At 38.1% G+C, this 17,846-nt stretch overlaps 1 protein-coding gene across 1 annotated transcript in view; it reads right to left on the bottom strand.

The window, feature by feature from the left end:
- Positions 1-920: 920 nt before the first annotated feature.
- DCK (deoxycytidine kinase) overlaps positions 921-17,846 on the bottom strand; it is a 57,698-nt gene continuing 40,772 nt past the window's right edge. Inside the window, exon 7 of the mRNA XM_068542170.1 lies at positions 921-1,075. Coding sequence (XP_068398271.1) covers positions 1,055-1,075 — 21 coding nt within the window. The 3' untranslated portion in view covers positions 921-1,054. The remainder of the gene's footprint in view (positions 1,076-17,846) is intronic.

Here is a 17,846-nt window from a genome sequence, read left to right on the forward strand (position 1 = left end):
GATTTTTTTTTTTTTTTTTTCATGTCTAGCTGACATTTTGGTGCCAACAACAACTGCTGGTTAAATCAGCTAATCAGCCAAGATGAGGCCTTTTGTTCTCCTGCTTTTGTGACTTCTTTGTTTTATTTTTATTTTTATTTTTGAACATTTAAAGTTGCCAACAGGACTTCCTTAGTGGCGCAGTGGTTAAGAATCTGCCTACCAATGCAGGGCACACAGGTTCGATCCCTAGTCTGGGAAGATCCCATGTGCCGCGGAGCAACTAAGCCCACGCGCCACAACTGCCGAGCCCACATGCCCCAACTACTGAAGCCTGCGTGCCCTAGGGCCTGAATGCTGCAACTACTGAGCCCGCGTGCTGCAACTACTGAAGCCCGCATGCCTAGAGCCCGTGCTCCGCAACAAGAGAAACCACCGCAATGAGAAGCCCGCGCACCGCAATGAAGAGTAGCCCCCGCTCGCCACAACTAGAGAAAGCCCACGCACAGCAGAAGACCCAACACAGCCAAAAAATAAAAATAAAAAATTAAGTTGCCAACAATTCCAAATGGTGTCTCTTTATTTCTTTCCAATTTGTTTCCATGTGAAGATAAAAACTATTGTATCCAGACTAAATTATAATAGGATGCATAAATGACCCACCATAAATCCTACAGATAGATATCCTCCTACAATGGTTTGAAAAGGAATTTTTTTACATCAAGTCACGAAAGGGAAAAATGCAACTCCATACTCCTTTATTACCTATATTCATCATCGACAACAAGAGCAATGATTTATTGAGTACCCCCCAGTATCACAAGAGGAACTCTCGGAGTTTAAATTAGTAAAGCTAGACCTATGCAGTTTATCAATTCAGAACAAGGTCAGATATTTGCTTACAGAAACAAAAAGGTTTTCCTCTTCCTAGCCATTTATGATTTAAATCTTTTTTTTTTTTTTTTTAAGTAAAGACAGGAAAGAGGTTAAAATGCAAAGCTGGTTTTTTTCCATACATAACTTTCTGACTTACAATAGGTCAAGCATCGGTGCTCAGGTTTACAGCCAGGAGAGGTTATGAAACAGGTACGGGTATCTGTAAAAAGAAAAATAACAATTATTTGATGAATCTTAAATGATATAAATTTTTCATTGAGAGTATGATACCTCATGATACCTAAATCCATATAAGAATCTCTTTATTTCTTCTCCTCTTGCCCCCCTTTCAGGTTCTATTTTTAGCATTCTATTTTTAGATTTCTGCACTCATTGCTGAGGTAATATGATGTGCAAATTTCCATTAACTGGCAAAATACTGAAAAATCAAAAGATTTCTTCCTAGAAAATATATAGGAAATTTGCCTCAGCAAATCTCTGCAAGAACTTCTATAAGGCTATCTACTCCTAATCTCTTAACTGAGATTTGAAACACATAAATACAAATATTTCTTTCTAAATGTTTGTCAAAATGAAAAAGTCCCTATAAGAAAACGTGGGAAAATAGAATCCTATTGAAATATAGAAAAATAGAAATCTATTGGAATTCATCAACCATAAGGATTTGGATTCTCTTTAAAAAAAAACAAACAACAACTCATACTTAAAATAAGTTTTAGTATAGAATTTGTGGCCAGATTTACCTTACTTAACCAGCAGACTGCTGGTTCTTGTTTATATGTTTATGTGATCTTGTATCTTGTCCCTTAATGAAAAATCATCTTTATATTGCCTTACTGAGTAGTTCTACATATAGTCCACATATGGTTCTCAAAGATTTAATAGTTATTGTATAAATGCAATAAATTTTTTCATGTTATTTTAGTTGTTATTACAAACATTATCATATTTGGGAGAGGAAAGTCTGCATAATGTATGCAGTTTTGGAAAACGGGTGCAAAACTAGTATTAGAAGCCAGATCCTGACAGAGACATGCAGTATTTCCCAAAGCCCATAACTCTTTTATTTTCTGTCCCTGTGAAAGAAATGAAATTTTCAGAATGCCCATAGAATAAAGAGAATACGAATTCAGACTGTGAAAGGACCATGACCCATTGCTGATCACTTGAGAGTTTGGGACTTAACCAACACACCCACCCTCAGCTCATCCTCAGGATTAGCACATCACCGTTTAAAATACTTCCACGATGAACAGTCTTCTGTGTGAATTTTCCTTGTGTTCAAGTATTTGGCATTACTTTCTTCTGTGTCTCTGACTACAATCATCACAGTCACTGTTTTGTCTTAACTAGAGACACTTGAAATAACCAATCTCTGAGTAACCCCTACTAATTATTTGAGACTTGGGAAGAAAGAGCCATTCTGAGGAGGTTCCCATTCTACCTTTAGCCTTCGCATTTTTCCCAGAAAAGAATAAACCGTGTCTCTTTCAATAGCATCTGTGTGTGTTTGGCCGAATAATGCCTCAATGAGCAGTGATATAGCATAGGAGTAATGAGAATGAAGCCAGAGTCACTGAAATCCCTCAAGCCACACAGTATTCTCCCTGAACTTGATGGCCTGTCACTATCTTTATCTGCATATATACATGTTTATTTTCCAAAAAAAATTTTCATTTAGAGGTAGGTTTAAATAGAGAGTTGAATAGGTTCATGGAAGCCTCAGATAAGTTAAAACATACATACGAGAAAACCACTTTAAATTATATTTAATGTAGTAGAGTTATTGAAGTTACTTTTATAGAATATATTTCAACACAATCTTTCCTAAAAAGGATATTGAACTGTTTTAATTAATATAGAATTGAATTCTATATTAATAGAATTCATATAGAATTGAATTCTATATTAATAGAATTCGCAGCACATCAAAAAGCCCATCTTGCCTTTAAAGCATGTTAGAGAATCTTCCATATAAGCTTAAGGTTATAAGAGCTTTATACCAACTCCCTCCTCAGTCCTCCTTGAACACACATAAATACACACACACACACACACACACACACACACACACAGAGAGCTCCAGGGAAGAGGCAGAGTTAGATCCCCATATAGACTCCACTGACAAAATAGAGGTTTCTGCATTCAAGTAAGCTAATAACCATTACTCATAACAAAGATGAACAAAATACTTGCTCTGAGCCAGGCACTGCACTACAGCCTTATATGAATTCTTTCATTTAATGCTCAAAACAACTCTATAAGCTATTCATGATTTGAGGTTTAGAGAGTTTTTTTAGGTTTAGAGAGAATTGGCAAGTTCACATGGCCAAGGAAGAGTGGAGCTAGAATTCAAACTTGGGCTGTCTTACCCCAGAGCCCCATGCTTTTGCTGTCCCAGTCACAGAATTTTTAGCAACCTCATATAAACCCATGGAGCACCTTTAAGTCACCATTTCAGAACTTAAAACTTTGTACTCCTTTCTTGTCCTTAAGTTGCCATGTTTTTTAGTTCAAGTGTCAATTTACTTCCTTCAACACTGGAGCCAAGTAAGCCAAGAAGGCTTCTAGAATTGAGCCAATGATTAGAATCAGGAAGTAATAATGAAATTTTTAGGCTGTAATAAGGCAACAGTTGGAAGCGTGGGAAAGAAGAGAGCTTCTTTTTCAAAGTAGCTAATTGTCTTATCAACTGAGAAGTGGATATATCCAGTTGTGGTATATTCTCAAATAGTAGTTAAAACAAAGGAATTATATCTAATGTAGCAACATGGAAAAAATCTGGAAAAACTTAAGCTTGAATGAAGAAACCAAGTTGGAATATGTTATGTACTGAATAATATTATACCTTTAATTCTTAAACCCATAAAATAACATTATATATTGATATGGACACACACATGTAAACAAAATACATAAAACACTGATGGGAAGGGGAAAAAGATCTACCTTGGGAATGGTTACTTCTGGGGAACTTAGGGAGTTACCGGCTAGGGAGTAAATAGAGGACTTTGACTATATCTGTAATGTTGTATTTATTTCAAAATGTCTGAGACAAAGATGGCAAAATGTAAATACTTGTTAAATGTAAGAGGTGATTACATGGTATCTGTTATATTCGTTTCTATAAATTCCTGAATATGTGAGAGTTTGTTATTTCAACATAATTTTCTGAATGTTTGAAATAGTTTATCATTTCAATTGCACAACTGAGGTGGGAAAAGTTATGAGAAATAGATAATTATGTATTGTGAGATGGGGAATGTATTGATATATAATTCACGCTCTCTTCTGAGGAAAGAGAAAGGAGGCCATGGGAAAGAGATTGACCAGCCATTGTTGAATGCGAGTAGCATGGAGCAGTTTGGTGGCCATCTGAGCACGCAGTTTGGGGAGGGGGAAGATGTCAAAGTAGCGGTTAGATAGAACACAGGAGGAGAAAGGGGGATGACAGAATATAGTGTTCTGTTGCGGGCGGGGTGGGGGGAGTCGTATGTAAATGAAATGTTTGAAACCTGAACTATAATTGACTGCAAATGCAGAGTCCTGGCTGGGCTGGAGCTGAGACTCAGACACACCCAAGTTAGGGAGAATAAGAGGACACCCAGCACCCTTTTTCCCTCCTGCAGACACAGAATTTATTGAAATAAACTGGATTACTTGAGACTCTGGATCCGCCTGGGAAAATAATTACATCCTGACCCCAGTTAGGTTTCACACATACACAACTATGTCTGTTTAATTGAGGGAAACTCAAGTAAAATCAGAAATAACAAGAGACAACAGAAAACTTACCAAAGGGAGCTAAGTGTCTGGTGCAGTAAATTCAGCAAAAGAACCCAGTGGAGGGCAGAGAATTTAGCAGCTTGGAGCAGAACCCAAGAGGAAACAGGCATTCCAGCAGCATGTTCGAGCCCTGTACCTATGAATTAACAGCTGTCTCACAACTTAGAAACTTTGGGGCACAAGCCTTTGTACCATTCCCAAAACTGAAGAAAGAAACACTCTATTTTTCATTCTCAAAAACAAAATTGGTGAAACTATTAGCAAAGATCCCAAATGAGAAGGTGTTGGTGGCAGCAAAGTCCCAGCTTACCAGGCTCAAAGGCAGCTGCAACATCAGAGTTCCAACCAGATTACTTCCAGGTGGAAGTTCTGGCTGCAGCAGGAGCAATGCAGTTCAACTCAGAAGACAGCACTATTTATCTAACTCATCGTGTTTTAAGCCTCACCAAGCCTGTTCTAGAACTCTTTGTCTTCACCGTGAACACAGAGCAAGGAAGCATTCTTTCTCTGACTTTGCAAAAGCTCCATTGGCTGAGGTGCCTGAGACAAGAGCCACACCAAGGCAGTCATGGCAGGCTGGCACCAACGAGGCGGCCCTTCCCAATGAGGCGGCCCTTCCCAATGAGGCGGCCCTTCCCAATGAGGCGGTCCTTCGCTGGGATCTGCAACTAGACTGCAGTAGCAACGGCAGAGTTCCAGTTTTCGCAGCTGTGGCAATTCAGTTTAGGAAGCCCCAGAAGTGAGCTCTAGCCCGGACTCAGCATGGATAAAGGAAAAGCATCTTGTGCGGGAGTTTCCACAAATAAATGGAGGAGGGGGACTCCACACAAAGCATAATGGGTAGGTGAGGTGTAGAGGAATGGAGATGTGAATGTTTTTGTGCTCCTAAGGTGGGAAAGGCTGCGATGTTCAAGTTACTTTAACTTGCTGCTTGAAAGACGGAAGGTTTATCAAAGAAAAGCATTTGCGCTTCAGAGGGAAAAAACCATAATAAAATAAAACAAAACACAAGTCTGAATTAGATCATTCTTTGCAATGTTTTTGCATCCCTCTAAGATATGAAATCTTCTAAGGGGATTTTTTTGGTTTAGCAAACAAGGAATGGGAAGGGGGGTGGAAAAGAAAGAAGAAACTGCAAATGATCAAATATATCCACTTACAGTATGTTATGATGACAATCTCTTCAATTGTAAACAATGAGAAACATGTAATACTTGAGCCTGTTTTAAATGAAACTTGGTGTAATAGCTAGAATTTTAGCCTGAAGCCTGATGGTATAACTGGAGAGGTGACAACACCCCTTCAGCAGGAATGACAGAAGACAGAAATCCAGGTGAAATGAGGAGGGGCTGAGCCATAACAGTGACCACAGAGCTGGCTCCAAAGATAAAAAGCCCCCCAACTCACCCCCAAACATTTAAAAGCCCATAACACAAGCCATCCTCAATTTACAAAGCATTTAAATATACGAAGAAAGGAAAAATTATGGAAGTGAGAAAGGCAGAAGTAGAAACACCAGAGATAATTCTGATGCAGTGTTGAGCACTGTCCAGAAACATGGGTGGAAAGGGAAGCTAGTCATCCTCTTAAATGTGTCCTACGTGGAGAAGCATTTTAGCCAATTGATTTGTTGAAAGTGCAGGTACCCTTACTCACCCAGCACTTTGCCCATATCAGGAATCATGCTGGCTTCCCTGAGAGATCCCCCTCTGGCTTAAGTGGTTCCATCAGTTGTTGTCTGAGAAGGCGGCAAAGGGAGAGTGCACACTGACCCCAGCGGGCCCAGCCCAGCCTCCTTAAGAGGGCAGACGGGACACATGTGAGCTGTCTCTACCTTCCTGAGTCTTGCACAGGTATAAATACACAAGTGTCACAGCAAAGGATCACGTGGGGACCAGGAGAGGCGCACGCATGCTGAACTCCTGCTGTCAAGGTAACAACTACCTTCGATTCCTGGTAACAGGATCCTTCCTGACCTGCTGTCAGAGAAACTAAGGGATTAGCCAGACTTCTCCCTCTAGGGAGGTCACTGCCCTCCAGAGGGCAGATCAATATATTAATCCCCCCAGAGAAGACTGTCAGCATTGCTCAGCTGTGGGGGACACAGCCCATAGCCCTTACACTTCACACCTTCTTACTGCTTCCAATACAGACTTAGTGCCCACAGAGGAGTCTATCTCCAGATAGTGACATACGATGGCTTGCTGGCATCCTGGTCTCTGTGGAAAATGGTCCATTATCAAATCACAGCAATTCCTTTTGGTGAAATTCAAATCTTATCATAATGGGACTTGAGGATTTGATGATACCTGGAGATCATTCTGGCTACAGAATCTTTAAAGAAATAAATAGCATGCCTGAAATTCAAAGCACAAAAGGACATACCACTTCTACAGCCATAGGTGTTTTAACACATTGCATATGTGCACATGTTTCCCCTGCCTTGACCAAATAATAGGTTTGGAATAAGAATGCATAGCAATTATAAGACCCCAAAGCCCCCTCCTCTCCCCAGGAGGTGTCTCGAGAGCAATAATATCAGAGTTCTCTCAGCAACAAACAACTGACACCACTTTCCTGCAATCCTGGCTCCCTGAGATGACTGCCAAGGCCTCTGAGAGTTTTACCTCTGCCATAGAAGCATCCTAAAGCTGACAAAGAACAAACATTATGTCACAATTCCACCAAAGTAGAGAATAGCTCTTCATGACTTCGTTCTTAAATTATTATACAGATCCCAAAACAGCAATGCTTTGTTCCTCCAACGTTCCCAAGATTTTCATGAAAAAATCTCTTTGACATTTTACTCGCAGGCCCTCCCTAGCACTCAGACAGGGACCCGTGGGAACTGGACAGAGTATGAGCTTAATGAAGCATCCTCAACGTGCCCCCAGATTATCCCACCCCCACCAACCCTAGGTTGCCGCCAGCCCATATTCCTTTAGGGTGATTTATTGCCGAGCAGGCTGCTCAGGCCACTTTGTAGATAGACTCCTAGAGACCTTGCAAATTTAAGGAAGCCTGAGACACAGACCTCCCAGAATGATCAAACCTGGGATAAACACAGTTAAGGTGACTTTATTTATGACCATGTACATCATTCTCTCAAGGAAAATGACTTCCTCCAATGGAAGACAAAACTATCATTAAACAAGAGAGAAGGGCTTCAACTAAGCAAGAGCAAAGATTCTGCACATGTCCATATTTACACACCTGAGAGAGAACTGGAGTGTGCTGAGGAAAATCAGAGTCAGAAAGCTCATAGTCTGAAAACTTCTTCCTATGGGTGACCTCTCTAACCAAGGATCAAGGCCCTTCTATTGTCAGACACATAGAATCAAGGAGATGTCTGACATCTATCTCTCTTAATCACAATTTCCTCAATTGTGAATATCGAGGGACGTTAACTTTTGAGAATCTGAGAGCTACAGATCTTCCCCCCAGAAAAACAAACACAAACACTTCTACACAAAATTTTGCACATAATTTTGGGAGGATAAGTTTCACAGATCTTAAAATTCAGGTTAAGGAACCCCGAACTAGATGACTTCTGAGATTTCTTCCAACTCTAAGATGAGTTTATGGAAGTTCTGGTTAAACTTGACAGATTAAACAATCTCATTTTTCTCTACTCCCTCCTAAAAACTTACCAGAAAAATGAAAACAATCAGAAAAATAATAAAAGTTGAGGCGACGTTAACAAAATAACAGAAAGTAGAAAGTAGATGGACAAGTCAAACTGACTTAGCTGAGCAGAGATTTAAGCAGCTGCACAGAAACCATTCAATTCACCACCCAGAACACTGGAATGGCTCTGAAACGGAAGGCACTAGTACCTATGAAAGTAAAAGTGAGAAGGGAAGTCAATCAAGGTTTACTCTCTTGTACAGGCTCTACCAAAGCCCAGTAACTAATTTTGTATTCTTTTTCTTAAAGAGGAGCCCCTAAATTGTATAGCTTTATGCCCCAATAATCTTGAATTTGTCCTTCAGTGTGGCTGAAACAAAGATAAGTTGAAAGTCTTTATTAGAAACAGTTAGATTCCAAGATGCTCTTCCTCAACCAGGGAATCACTATGTTGTACACCTGGAACTAACATAACGTAAATTCACTATACTTCAATTAAAAAATATCTGGAACATAGTGGACATTCAACTAGTATGTGATAAGTAAATGAAGAATAAGTGAATGAATGAATGAATGAATGAATGCCAATTGTACATTCAACAATGATTTGATGCACTTTGAGGGCCCAAAACGTGTTAACTTCTAGAACCCCTTCATGGGACCACAGTACTCCTATATCCAAATCTTTTCTCATGCTATCTTTTCTCCATAGAATACATCCTTTTTTTCTTATAGTTTCTAGAATCTCATCTTTTCTTATCAAGGTTTTTCCAAGTAATGAGCTGAAAAGAGGCCCATTCTACCTAAATATGAATTTTCCTGCAACTCACACTTGATTAACATAAATATATTTGCACTGATTTTTCTAAATAATGTATAATCATTCAGTATATTTGCAAGACACTAATTCTTTTGTCTGTTAATGTACAGAAAAAAGTCTTAATTATCTATTTTTATTGGAAGAAACTGAGTGCAATAGGAGAAAAAACAAGAGAAGTATGGTCCATACCAAATCTTGCTTTCAAATTCTTAGGCATCATTAAGCAGAATACATAACAAAACCATCTGCTACAATGCTGATTATTTCTTATGTACTTTTCCCCCTATATAGTGTATAACCAAACTTTGTCAACCAAAATATTGATCCTCTTTAAATGGGGAAAAGTATAAAAACAAACACAAGCAAAATAGCAAGAATAGCAAGTAGCTTGTTCGTTAGCATGGATAATGAAGAGTTGAGTAAACATCTTATTTTGGTCTATCTTTGTCTACCTAATGTAGAGTGTGCGTATATACTCTAAGAACTCCAGGATCATTTTTTACTAACCAATTTCCTACAGAGCCTTCACACATATCCTATTATATTTGATTTTTTAAAGTTCATATTTATAAAACATTTCGAAAAATAAATGACTGCTGATGCTGTGACAAATACATTCCCATATGCTACAGAAGAATCAAGTACATTACAGAAAACAAAAACAAACCTGTACATTAAAGTGCCAAGGATTAAAGAAAATTCTTTCATTCAACCAATGTTTATCAAGCATCTGCTTCATTTTCCAGATACCATTCTAGGCACTGAGAACACAGTAGTAAACAAAGCAAGTCCCTGCTCTGGTGGAGTCTGCATTCTAGTGTAGGAAGACAGACTATAGACAAATACATAATTTGTCAGGTGGTGATAAAAACAGTAAACAAACACAAAGCATGGTAAAGGGAACAGTGGGAGACAAGAGGCAGGTAGTTAGGGTAGTCAGCTAAGGCCTGATTAATAAGATGACATTTGAGTAGAGACCTGAAGGAAGTGCTGGAGTGAGCCATGAAAAGATCTCGGGGGATAGCATCCCAGGCAGGGCAACCATCAGGACAAAGTCCCTGGGACAAGTGTGCTTGGTATATTCAAGGAACGGCAGAGGCCAGTCTGCTGTGAAGCCAGCAAGGAGGAAAGCAGTAAGAAGTGGAGATCATGAAGTACCTTATAGAGAATAGTAAGGTCTTTTGTCTTGCCTCTGATTGAAATGAGAGACAAAAGAAGGGATTAGATTTCCTTTACCCTACTGAAGAAGTCAGTCCTTTATTTCTACCTGGGATGGAGTAGAAGGAAGGAAAGGAATACGTTAACAGGAATCACAATACCAAGGAGGGAAGAGACTAGTCCTGGTGAACAAGGGACTGATTGGAAATCCACTTAAGATCATAACATGTGGCTCTTGCAATTTTTATCTGAAAACATTGTTAATAGCAGGCTGACATTCGTGATTTCCTTCCATCCTAAATGCAGTAACCTCCTATTTTCCCATCAGGTGAGACAGGAATGCTAGTCTAAATTCAGCCTAATCATGGTGCCAATAATAGCACAAACGTGAAGAGCACTTCTGAGCTGAAGATCCCCAATTTCTGCTTCTGAATTAAGCCTTGTTACATGTCCTCCAGGTTCAGGTTAATCACCATCCTGCAGTGAGCAAACTCAAAGGAGAGGCATCGACACTCTAACAAAGCTAGACCTCAGAACAAATTACCAAGCACTAGCCAGGCAAATGTGCCAGCATGCAGTAATCTCGTCTTTCTAGCTGCTGTATTTTTAGCAGTCACTGCTGAGCAACTCATTTTCCCACACTGAGGCTACTAGAGTAATTTTCCAACAGAACTTGCACAAAATATCACCAGCTAATTTGTTTAACCTTCATAAGCTTTCTTTCTCTCCCTTCCTTCTTTCTTCCTTCCACCCTTCACTCCTCCCTCCCTTCCTTTCTTTTTCTTAGTAATCATAGTTACATTCTGGGCCTAAATTGTCTCCTTTAGAGGTGAAGTCTCTCTCTGCTTTAGGGAAAGAACTTTTCTGTGTTTAATTTTAATGGTAAATTAGGTTCAAAAAAACAACATCTGTTTTCAGCAATATTAAGATTGTACTGTGAAGTTCAAGTCATCCTGGTGAATTCTCTTTCTAGTGAAATATTTTTGTGGTTATTGCTACAAAAGAAATGAAAACTATTTTGTTCTTCAAAACGGATGCCAGTCAGGGAGCTCTATGGGAATTCCTGCTGCCTCAAGTTTCAGCCTATTCTCCTCTTTACAGCTACCATCACCTGGTCCTTATCTTCCCACACCCACTGGGATTTGAAGACTCTCATTTATTGTTCATCACTATGGAGAAAAAGAAATGCAACAGAAATTCAAATTGCGATGATGTCACAACAAAATTTTAAATCTCACCTAGTTCTTCAGGTAATTAATTCCTATTCTATACTGACATCTAACTGGAGGCAAGCAAATCTCTTTAGCACCTTTCCTGAATTTTCTTAGGAAGTGTCATCCATCAAGTGTTTATTAGGTATTATTATGTGCCAGGTATTGTTCTAGGTCCTAGAGATATAAAACAAAGCAAACAAACAAAGATTAATAAATCCCTGCTATTGTTTCCAGTGGAAGGAAACATGCACTAGCTTGGGGGACTGATAATACCATAGAAGAAAATGAGGCAGGGAAAGAGGATAGGAAGGATTGGGGCAGGGGGCAGGTGCAATTTAAAACAGGTGGTCGGTCATACTGACTGAAGTAAGTCAGACAGAGAAAGAGAAGCATCGTTTACATGCGGAATCTAAAAAGAAATGATACAAATGAACTTATTTACAAAACAGAAACAGACTCAGACTTAGAGAAGGAATTTATGGTTGGGCGGGGGGAAAGGGTGGGGGGAAGGGATAGTTAGGGAGTTTGGGATTGACATGGACACACCGCTATATTTAAAATACAATAGATAACCAACAAGGACCTACTGTATAGCACAGGGAACTCTGCTCAATATTATGTAACAACATAAATGGGAAAAGAATTTGAAAAAGAATAGATACATGTATATGTATAACTGAATCACTTTGACTTATACCTGAAACTATCACAATATTGTTAATCAACTATACTCAAATATAAAATAAAATATTTTAAAAATAAAAAATAAAATAGGTGGTCAGGGAAGGTATCACTGAGAAGATTCATTTGAACAAATACATGGAAGATTTGAACATACAAGGTACCGTTTCAGGAAGCATTTTGACTTTCTAAAAGTCATTTCCTTTCTGAAAACGTGTCCTCTATGGTGGTTTTAAGGAAACATATTTTATAGCCTTTTTGATCACTCTGCACAAATTTAAATATGTTAGCTCAAAGATGACCATTCTCATCATTATTATCTAATATTGTTCTGGAGGAAAACAGTGGCCAATGCAATTGGTCAACAGAAGAAATTAGGTATAAAAATAGAAAAGGAATAGGTAAACATTATAATTTGTAGACCATCTAACAATTGCTTTCAGCTTAAAGAAGGAACAAAAATCAATTAAAATTGAAAGAGAAATCAGCAATGTGAATGGTTACTAAATTAATATGTAAGTATTAATTGCCTGCATATGTATTAATAGCAACAACAATCAGTTTAAAAATACAAAGGAAGATAAAATCTCATTTACAGTAACAACAGAACATGGCAAGATATTTAGGAATAAACTTGACAAGAAATGTGCAAGAACTTTGAAGAAAATTTTGAAACACTACTAAGGAATGCAAAAAATAACCTTTAATACATGAAAATGAATATGAAGTTCATGATTAGGAAGACTCAACATCATGAAGATAGCAATTCTCCCTAATTTAAATCTATAATTTAATATGATCCCAATAAAAATACCATCAGAATTTTTGTCAGAAAAACAGTGAGGTATATTTAAAGTGCATATGGAAAAGAAAAAAAGCCAAAAGGCTGTGAAACTCTAAAAATATAAAATTAATAATAAGAGGGGACCAAACCTACTAAAATTATTTTTATTTTGAAACCTCACCAATTATAATAGTGCAGTGCCACTGAATAACTGACAGACAGATGAATTAAACAGAATAGAAGGTCTAGAAATAGACATAAATATATTAGGGAATTTAGTATAAAGGTGGCATTGCACATCATTAATGGGAGATGGATTATTAAGTAAATAGTTCTGGAACAAGTAGGTTAGCTATAAAAATTTTTTGTCGTATCATTTATACCAAAATAAACTCAGAGCAGGGAGGGCCTTACTAATTATAACACAAAACCTGGAAATCATTAAAAACTGATCAATTCAAGTACATAAAAATTTTAAAGTTCCACATAGCACAAACACTGTAAGCAAAAATTAAAAAAAAAAATTTCAACAAGTATAAAAAGGAATATCCACACATTGCTGGTAGAAGTATATAAATTGGTACCAGCTCTATTGAGAGCAATTTGGCATTATTAAAATTAAATCTTAAGTGTATACATCTTTGACTCAGAAATTTCTTCTAGGAATTGGTCCCAAGTATTTATTGATACATGAGAGAAAAGACATATACAAAGATATTTATGCATTATTTAAAATATCAAAATATTGAACCAAATGGGATACATCTATGTAATGGAATCATATGCAACCTTCTAAGAGTAAGGCAAATCTGTATGTACTGATATGAAATGATCTCCAAGATCACTATTATCTTCCCTTAGCCCAGGAGCAGAAACAGAGACCCAAAAACCGAATGGATTAAGTGTGAGACAGGAAAAGTATGGATGTATGCTTCTAGCTTAGCTTTTTTGTCCCCAAAGAGTTAATATGCCTGAAGCTAAGATAGACACAAGAGAGATGGAGAACAGACCTGGATGGGGTCCAGGACTGGAGGTCCTTTCAAAGTGGGAGTAGGAAATTTTTAGGCCCAGGAACATAGAGAAAAGGACTCCATGATGAGTTATTCTTAATGTGTACCCCACACTGACAGTTTGCCTCTGAACATTAACCATCTAACCAACCTGGACACTCTTAAGATGTCCCTTGAAGAGTGAGTGGGACTTAATGTGGGGAATCTGGACATCCTATGTGGAAATGGATACCTAAGGGAAAACTCTGCCCCCTGACCAGTGTGGAACTGAATAGAACCAGTTGGGAATTTCTGTCTTTAGGAAATGATGGATGCACCACAACTGTCATATATGTCATCCCAAGGAATTTGAACTTACTCTCAATTCCCAAACTTTGTATCAATCATTCCCATTCATGATGTCTTCTGTGAAAAACACTGTGAAAGATGGCTCTCCTGACACAACTAATTTATGGTGATGGAAATGAGAAGAGTGGTTATCCTGATAATGTAAAGAAAATGTAGTGTGGGACTTCCCTGGTTGCTCAGTGGTTAAGAATCAGCCTGCCAATACAGGGGACATGGGTTCAAGCCCTGGTCCGGGAAGATCCCACATGCCACGGAGCAACTAAGCCCAAGCGCCACTACTACTGAGCCTGCACTCTAGAGCCCGCGAGACACAACTACTGAAGCCCACGTGCCACAACTACTGAAGCCCACGCGCCCTAGAGCCTGTGCTCCGCAGCAAGAGAAGTCACCACAATGAGAAGCCTGCGCACCGCAAGGAAGAGTAGCCCCCGCTCGCCACACTAGAGAAAGTCCTCGTGCAGCAACGAAGACCCAACGAAGCCAAAAATAAATAAATAAATTTATTAAAAAAAGAAAATGTAGTGTGAAAAGGAATTCAAATGTTGGTAATGTCAGTGGGGGACAAATCTAAGAGCCTTCTGTGGTACTGAATATGTTCTGTATATTGATGGGAGGCAGTTAGATGCATGTAAACATACTTTTAAATGTTTGCTTAAAATTTACAGATCACTGTATATATTTACACCTCAGTTTTAAAAAACTAACCTGGGATTTCCTTCTATTCAGCCACAACCTACTTGGGCTTGAGTTACCCACATGCCTCTCTTTCTCCCCCATGAAGGGTCAAACTCTGTTCAGCAAAATTCCAATGCCAGATAGTACAAATGCAAAGTCACAAGGAAAACAGAAACACAACCATATTTAGCTGGTGTAGAGATCAAAGAAAAGTAAATAATAACTGTGGCTTCATCAAACATTTACAGACAAGTACAGGGCAGAACAAAGCAGCCAATAATCAAGATATACGCTGGGATTATATTTGCTTTAGAACAGTTTATTTTCAAATTTGCGATTGGCTTTTAAGTCTTTCATTTAACTCTAACATTTTATTAAAAGATTATAATAAAATTTTGGTTAATTGTGGTTTTATAAAACTATAATCTTTTAGTGCTTTTTAAAATACTTCTTAAAATTTAAAAAAATACTTTCTTTTTTGAAATTTTGTATTTGCATTGCCCTACAGTCCAGTGACCTATATGTGTCAAAGCAGCTGCAAGAACTCTAGTAAGACTAAGAAAAATTTGAATTCCTTTTCACACTACATTTTCTTTTGTCTGCACGTGTGGGAGACTTATCTACTTTCGGGAAGGTGTTGTGGAGATTTACTTTCCTTAGTTCTGAGCCTCTTCTTGTTTCAGTCAAAAATACAACACTCCCTACTATCCTATTCCCACTCCCCTTACTTCTCAACAGAAGTAATTTTTGGTGTGAGGGTAAAGAGCAAAATAAAGTCATAGGCCAAGGATGGCCAAAGTCAATGACCTCTGTGGCAAACCCAACTAAGCTTGCTCCTACCAGAAGCCACAATTTGAGGGGTGTGGGATAAGCAAAGTAACTGAAAAACAAACCGCCACAAGAAGGACGGCTAATGGTAGGAAGGAGCTGCACTGAATTCATCCAACAGCACCATTTTGTCCCACCAACTATACTTTCTTCTGTAGAAATCCTATGAATTTTGAGCTCATAGCAATATGAGGCAGGAAACAATCACATATCAAAGAGAAGAAAGCATTTGATAGTATTAATAGCAATCATTCCCAACTGTATTCACTGTTTCTCCCTCTCGGAAAAAAATGACAAAGAAAACACAGCATTTACTCCAGCCCTGCTGAAATACATCTGCCTGGAATTGTTTCTATTATTTTTGAATCAAAAACATCTTATCTTTTAAACTTTTATTATCGCACCATTTTTGTAAAGACCATACACCACTGAATCCCCCAGAATGGACAGCTGTATTATTATGGAAAAGGAAAGAACCTGGATCTAGACTATCTAATTGGAAAATCATGGCTTTGCCACTTACTGGATACAAAAAGGAAGATAACATCTAGCTTCACAAAGGTGTCATAAGAGGTAAAAACTTTTGTAGCCTGTAACAACTTACACAAATGTAAGGCATGAGAGAGGCAGTATTAAAGTGGAAAGGACAGAGGCTTTGGTCTAGGGAGACCCTGGTTCAAAACTCAGCAGTATCACTTTGACCAAGTTAAGTTCCCTGAACTCAATTGCTCCATCTGGATTGTTGCAAGGATTAAATATTAACTTTTATAAAGGCCCAGACACTTAACAGATATCCAATAAATGACAGCTCTTATTTTGAAGATTTTTTTCCTTTCCTTTAGTCACTTTTCATTCATTTATTCAACAAATGTTTATTGAGTAATAGGCACTGCACTAGGGTATAATGGTAAGACATATACAATTCCTATCTTCATGGAGTTATTGTCTAGTGGGGAATTCAAACAGAAAATTACAATATAATTTTATATGTATTATAGTAGGGAAAGTATAGAGTGCTATAGGAACCCAGATGAGAGACACTTTGTTCAGACTTAGGTCAGTACTATAGAAGCTTCTTGGAGAAAGTGACTTTGAGGTGAAAACTGAAAGATAAGTAGGAATTAGCAGATGAAGGAGAAGGAGTAAGGGAAATTTTCCAGGCAAAGATATGTGCAAAGGCCCAGAAGCAAGAGAAATGCGTGTCAAAGAAACCTCAAAATACCCACCAACACATACACTCTGTTCTGGGATTAGAACATAAATACTCTCATACAGATCTTTCTGTCCTTTTCTTGTCCAGTGACATCATATCTTGCAGCCTTTCATCTGACAAATATTCATCGAAGACAACAGAAGAAAACATATTTTCATCTTCAGCCAAAATCCTACCATGACCAATTACCATCATCAAGTATAAATTCCTGGTTATGTGGCCCAATAATTCACAACACATATTGTTCCAACCTGGAGATCTAGAAGCATAGCATCAGACTGGATGATGATGGATAAATACCACTCTCTACTCTCCATGAGCTTAACAGTCCAACTGAAAAAATTAAACATAAAATTGATTAGGACACAAAATAGTATGTGATTAAATATTACCTGAGTGATTGCACAATAAGTGTAATAGAAATTTAGACAAGGATAGATCATGATAAAAATCTTATAAATGCCACTGTAGCTTGGGAGTGTTTTCCTCACATCATTCAAATGGGCTTACTGTATTATACACATGCACACGCACACACACACACACACACACACTTCGACAAGTTGGTTTGGTCATTCAACAAATGTTTAAGGGTCTACTATTACATGTATACAACAGATACAGGGACAAAACAAAGGTCCTGTCCATATAGATTTTATATTTTTGTTGGCAAAGGAAGCAATAAACAAAAAACAAGAAAGCACTTTACACATATATCTTATTTAATCTTTGAAACAACTCCACGAGGTAGGATTTATCAAGAGACATGGGATATCAAATAACTTGTCCAAGATCAAACAGCTAGCAAGTAGCATAGCCAAAATTT

The sequence above is a fragment of the Eschrichtius robustus genome, chromosome 4 (assembly GCF_028021215.1).
Source record: "Eschrichtius robustus isolate mEscRob2 chromosome 4, mEscRob2.pri, whole genome shotgun sequence".
Classification (NCBI taxonomy): domain Eukaryota; kingdom Metazoa; phylum Chordata; class Mammalia; order Artiodactyla; family Eschrichtiidae; genus Eschrichtius; species Eschrichtius robustus.